Source organism: Salmo salar, chromosome 12 (genome assembly GCF_965601325.2).
Source record: "Salmo salar chromosome 12, fSalSal1, whole genome shotgun sequence".
NCBI lineage: Eukaryota > Metazoa > Chordata > Actinopteri > Salmoniformes > Salmonidae > Salmo > Salmo salar.
The window spans coordinates 48,490,027-48,496,412 of record NC_138302.1 but is presented as its reverse complement, the minus strand read 5'-3'; the positions used below and the strand labels follow the sequence as shown (position 1 = coordinate 48,496,412).

The window sequence follows — 6,386 nt, the reverse complement described above, 5'->3', positions numbered from 1 at the left end:
GATCTCTCTGTACTTTGTTCCGTTCATCTTCCTCTCGATCCTGTCTCCCAGTCCCTGCCGCTTAAAAACATCCCCACAGCATGATGCTGCCACCAGCACGCTTGGTGGAGTGCTGCAGAGATGGTTGTCCTTCTGGAATGTTCTCCCATCTCCACAGACAAACTCTGGAGCTCTGTCAGAGTGACCATCAGGTTCTTGGTCACCTCCCTGACCAAGTCCCTTCTGCCCTGATTGCTCAATTTGGCCAGGCGGCCAGTTCTAGTTTGCCTCTTGGTGGTTCCAAACTTCTTCCATTTAAGAATGATGGAGGCCACCGTAGTGGTTAATTTCTGTGTTATCAATGAGGAGAGACAAACTTATCACACAAGTCAGAGTTATACTTAAACTGAATCTTTATTAGTGAGAGCTCTGCAATAGCGATGGCTGGTCGACGAACCACCCTCAGATGATTCGTTGAGAGCCCCGACACAAAGGATACAAAGACCTTTTTATAGCAAAGATACACCCCCTTAGTCTACATAGCAAACAACAGATGTGTGGAATGGGTCCGAAGGTGAGACTTGATAATTGAGAAAGGAGTATCCCCCAGCCAGATAGCATTTGCTATGAAGACTGTTCTTATTGTACAGAGTTTGGCCCCTAAGACAAGGCTCAGATCACGTCCCTGGTACTTCATAGTACATAAACACCAACTCATTCTATGGCATAAATCAACTGTCAACTCCAGATACCCCTATCTCAAGTAAAACCCATGTCCTTGATCACACGCCTAGACGAGCTCACAGAGGAGAGTGAGCATCTAAGTCATACACAATCCCAGGATAGGTGCAACATCAGAGATGCAGCTGAGTTCAATTTCAAGTCTCATAGCAAAGGGTCTGAATACTTATTTAAATAAGGTATTTCTGTTTTAGATTTTTTATAAATTTGCAAAAATGTCTAAAAACCTGTTTTTGCTTTGTCATTATCAATCAATCACATTTATTTATAAAGCCCTTCTTACATCAGCTGATATCTCAAAGTGCTGTACAGAAACCCAGCCTAAACCCCAAACAGCAAGCAATGCAGGTGTAGAAGCACGGTGGCTAGGAAAAACTCCCTAGAAAGGCCAGAACCTAGGAAGAAACCTAGAGAATAACCAGGCTACGAGTTGTGGCCAGTCCTCTTCTGGCTGTGCCGGGGGGAGATTAACAGAACATGGCCAAGATGTTCAAATGTTCATAGGTGACCAGCAGGGTCAAATAATAATAATAACAGTGGATGCCGAGGGTGCAACAGGTCAGCACCTCAGGAGTAAATGTCAGTTGGCTTTTCATAGCCGATCATTGAGAGTATCTCTACCGCTCCTGCTGTCTCTAGAGAGTTGTAAACAGCAGGTCTGGGACAGGTAGCACGTCCGGTGAAAAGGTCAGGATTCCATAGCCGCAGGCAGAACAGTTGAAACTGGAGCAGCAGCACGGCCAGGTGGACTGGGGACAGCAAGGAGTCATCAGGCCAGATAGTCCTGAGGCATGGTCCTAGGGCTCAGGTCCTCCGAGTGAGAGAAAGAAAGAAAGAAAGAAAGAAAGAGAGAAAGAGAGAGAGAGTTAGAGAGAGCATACTTAAATTCACACAGGATAGGATAAGACAGGATAAGACAGGAGAAATACTCCAGATATAACAGACTGGCCCTAGCCCCCCGACAATACCCCCGGACAGGGCCAAACAGGCAGGATATAACCCCACCCACTTTGCCAAAGCACAGCCCCCACACCACTATAGGGATATCTTCAACCACCAACTTACCATCCTGAGACAAGGCTGAGACAAGGCCGCCACGGCACAACCCAATGGGGGGCGCCAACCCAGACAGGAGATCACGTCAATGACTCAACCCACTCAAGTGACGCACCCCTCCCAGGGATGGCATGGAAGAGCACCAGTAAGCCAGTGACTCAGCCCCTGCAACAGGGTTAGAGGCAGAGAATCCCAGTGGAGAGAGGGGATGGGGTATTATATTTAGATTTCTGAGGAACAACATTTATTTTATAAATTTTCTAATAAGGCTGTAACGTAACAACATTTGAAAAAAAAGGGAACGGGTTTGAATGCTTTCTGAATGCTTTGTTATTGAAAGTAATTTCATATATTATTAGACATATTTTATTTGACCTTGTTTAAATGTTGATAGTAAAAAGGTATGTTTGATTCAATGTAATTGTTTCAACGTCATCAACCTAAATAAAGGGAATATTTAAATAAAATGTGAAGCCACAGTCCAACAATTCCTGCCTGAACCGTAACTACTGGTATTTGAGGGGTAATGCACTTCAGTGAGAACAAGTCTAACATCTCGATGCATACCTCTATGTACCCTTTTAAGCTTTGTAAACACGCTGCGTTCATTTCAGCTGAGCTATCATGTCAACACATTTAGACGTTGAACATACTCATTTGCGTAGACTACCAAAATAACATTGAATAGTGGAAAGTAACTCCTCTAACTTTTCTTACACAAGCTGAACGTAAATTCGGAGTGAGGTTTGGTTTATGGGGGCTACATTGACATGTGATTTGCCCAAAGGACACAATCATTTCAGCATGAAGCTAGGTATACTTTCATTCATTCATGGTTGATTGGATCTTTGGAAGTTTAGAAGTAGTAACATTAGCCCTATAAATAGGATACCAAATTCATGATATTAGCAATAAACTTTTACCTTTGGATATTGTCTTTTATATATGTTTTTCATGATATATACAGTATATACCATCCAAACTGAAGATACATCTCCCTCAAGTGTAGATTTGGTTGCGTTCATTCAATATCCAGTTTGTCTGCAAATGAATGATTAATATGTTGGATTCACGTTTCTATCGCAACCAAGAATCTGTTAAAGAACAGCACTAAATCAAATAAAACTTAAAATGCACTTCAAATTAAGTTTGATTGGATCTAGTCCTATTTGATTTTTGGTTGAGATGGAGACGTGAATCTAACATGTGAATTATTAACTTGTAAATGACATTTGAAATCAACCAACCATCCTTCATATAAAAGAAAATATCCACAGGTAAAAGTTTATTATTAATATCATGAATTTGGCATCCTATTTATAGGGCTAATGATAACGACATCTAAATGTCCAAAGATCCAATCAACCATGGATGAATGATACATAGCCACACTTTGAACTAATGGTGTCCTTTGGGCAAATCAATAGTAAATGTGGCCTACATTAACCCAACTTCACTTCGAATTGACTTTCACATACAACTTGTGTAAGAGAAGTTAGAGTTAGGTAGTCTACAAAAAAATGAGTATGGAACCTCATCTATGTCTAAATGTGGTTACATGATAGCTCAGTTGTACTAGCTGCAAGGTGTTGCCAAAGCTAAGCAGGTTTCATAGAGGAAGATCTCTGCATGGTAGGCTTGTTCTTACTGAAGTGCATTATTCCACATCATTATCAGTAGGAGTCACTGTTCAGGCAAGAGTTGTTGGACTGTGGTTCCATATTTTAATTCAATATACCTCTTTATTTAGGTTGATGGCATGACATTGAAACAATGACATTGATTAAAAAATACAATTTTACTATCAACATTGAAACAAGGTCAAATGAAATGTCTATACAAATATGAAATTCCACAAAATTTGAACCACCCCAATAACTGAGTGTTTAAAACATTCAGAACACCTTCCTAATATTGAGTTGCACCCCCTCCTTTTGCCCTCAATTTGTCGGAGCATAAACTCTACAAGGTATCGAAAGCGTTCAACAGGGATGCTGGCCCATGTTGACTCCAATGCTTCCCACAATTGTGTCATGTTGGCTGGATGTCCTTTGGGTGGTGGACCATTCTTGATACAAACAGGAAACTGTGGAGTGAGAAAAATCCAGCAGCGTTGCAGTTCTTGACACAAACCGGTGTGCCTGGCATCTACTACCATACCCCTTCCAAAGGCACTTAAATCTTGTCTTTCCCATTCACCCTCTAAATGGCATACATACACAATCCATGTCTCAATTGTCTCAAGGCTTAAAAATCCTTCTTTAAAGTGTCTCCACCCCTTCATCTACACTGATTGAAGTGGATATAACACATGACATCAATAAGTGCTCATAGCTTTCACCTGGTCAGTATATGTCATTCTTAATGTTTTGTACACTCAGTACAAAGGATGAAAAATATTTGTTACATTTCTACATGGAATTTCTGACTCAATTCCAATGTATAGATAGTTCTGATGATTATGTTAATGTAACAACCTGTTAGTCAGGTTAAGTCATTGTACTTAAGTTTAAGTTTTTCCCTAATTGCAATGTTTACAATGCTGGTTGAAATGAGATGAAAACAGTAATCTACTGGTGATGACTTTTTTCAAATCCAAATGTGCTTTCCACTTATATTTCACGTCACAATAGGTTGACCATTGAAACAATGTTGACTCAACCAGTGTGTGCCCAGTGGGTTGTTACTCATATCTTAACTTGCAGTAATAATTGCAGGATACTATAACTCTGCTAATTTATCTTTCGATACAGTATCACATTACCTCCTGTAAACTAATGGAATAATCCTTATATAAAAATAAAAAAAAGTGTATACACTTTTAGTTTCACATTAGGTAGTCATGCGCAGCATGTTTGTGGACGGCTACGATTTCAGAAGTGTGTCCATGTCCAAGTTTGATTTCATTAACTTCTGGGCGTCATCGATTGATATTCTTCTGCAATTCGAAAAATAGCTTGTGTCTTGACTTCACTCTGAAAAGAACGAAGATGAAAATGTCAGAGGACCACGATGTGCACGTTCTCAACACGACCACATGTGCAAATATTAACCAGTTTTTTACGCACAGATTTTTACCAGCTGTGTTCGTGCTGGTGTTTGTCGTCGGAACTTTTGCAAACTTCTGTGGGTTAAAAACTGTTTTTACACGCTGGAAGAAAATTGGAAGTATTAACATATTTATTCTCAACCTTGGAATAGCGGACTTGCTATACCTATTTACATTACCATTTTTGGTTGTCTATTACGCGCTAAACAGTACATGGATATTTGGACAAACATTCTGCAAGATCACCAGATTCTGTTTCAATTTGAATCTCTACGGCAGTATCGGGTTCCTGACATGCATCAGTATTTATCGATACCTTGGTATTGTGCACCCAATGCACGTGATGGGAAGAATCACCACTCGCCACTCTGTGGCAATAAGTTTTCTTGTCTGGATTTTGGTTTTTATTCAGATACTTCCCGATATGTTCTTTGACAAGACAGCGCCAAATTCCTCAGATGCGTGCTATGACTCAACAGCCGACCACCTTATCAAGGATTACCTGCCGTATAGCATTGGCTGGACCGTTACCGGATTCGTTATACCATTGCTCGTCATTGTTGCTTGCTATGGACATATAGTAGTGGTCCTTGCCACCAAAGCCAACGTCAATACTTTATTGAAACAGAGGTGTCTAAAACTAGTCATCATCTTGACTGTGTTATTCTCAATTTGCTTTATCCCTTACCATGTTTTGCGAAATCTCAATTTGAAGATAAGGATTTTGAAAATGGAAGGCACCTGCAAAGCAAGCTTCGATGACATCTATGTTGTTCATCAAATCAGCCGCGGCCTAGCTTGCCTGAATAGCGCAATCAATCCGTTGATTTACTTGATTGGAAATGATGATTTCCTCATGCGCTTTCATGATGTCAGCAAACGAGCCAGGATGTCTCTTGTTCATTGGACTGGTGCTGTAATTTACCGCAAGGCAGATCCATCAACAGAAGAATTTCAACCAGCAAACTTTGACCAGCTAGTTATTTAAACCAATATTGTACCAAAGGCCTGTATGTAAACATACTGTACTTTATGCTTCATTCATCGTTCTCAGAGTATTTGATTGTGTTATGTGAGAGCCTATGAGTGGCTGAATGCACTTGTGTATAGTGATATATTGTTCCATTTAGTCAGTGACATGTAGAGCTATATCACTGAAAAAAACTAACTCAATATGCATTTCCGATATTACATAAGAATGACAGGTATTCCAGCATCCTATTACATAACAATGGCAGAAGTATTCCTCTGTTTTCAATAAACAGTACAATTGTGTCAAGCTCAAAGGACTTTGTCCATCTTACCTTGTCCTTGAGACAGGGGAAACAAAAGATTTGAACTGAGGGCAAAAATCCCTCAACACCAACATGCACAGGAAATTGATGTCATACATATTTATTAATTGCATATGACTGGTCAGTAGGGTTTTAGGTACAGGTTAGAGAATCGGGACTTGAGGCTCACTTTATTTAGAAGACTCAGCAGACAGACATACACAAGGTTGTGTCCCAAAATGCATCCCAAATGGAACCCTATTCCCTTTATAGTGCACTCCTTCTGA

General features: G+C 40.2%; 1 protein-coding gene and 1 long non-coding RNA gene across 2 annotated transcripts; one reads left to right on the top strand and one right to left on the bottom strand.

Moving 5' to 3' along the window:
* Positions 1–374: 374 nt before the first annotated feature.
* On the bottom strand, positions 375–2,687 carry LOC145859507 (uncharacterized). Its single transcript, XR_014379707.1, has 2 exons — positions 1,786–2,687; positions 375–1,531 (listed from the first exon to the last, which is right to left on the bottom strand). It is a non-coding gene; the product is annotated as an uncharacterized LOC145859507 (long non-coding RNA).
* Positions 2,688–4,358: 1,671 nt separating this feature from the next.
* LOC106565268 (P2Y purinoceptor 1) lies at positions 4,359–6,111 on the top strand. The gene has a single exon (XM_014132183.3). It carries the CDS (start codon positions 4,767–4,769, stop codon positions 5,811–5,813), a length of 1,047 nt encoding a protein of 348 aa, XP_013987658.1. The 5' UTR covers positions 4,359–4,766; the 3' UTR covers positions 5,814–6,111.
* Positions 6,112–6,386: the final 275 nt, after the last annotated feature.

What these genes read in the sequence shown, in the direction of transcription:
- LOC106565268 (XM_014132183.3), top strand. Translation starts at nt 4,767, where the DNA reads ATGAAAATGTCAGAGGACCACGATGTGCACGTTCTCAACACGACCACA.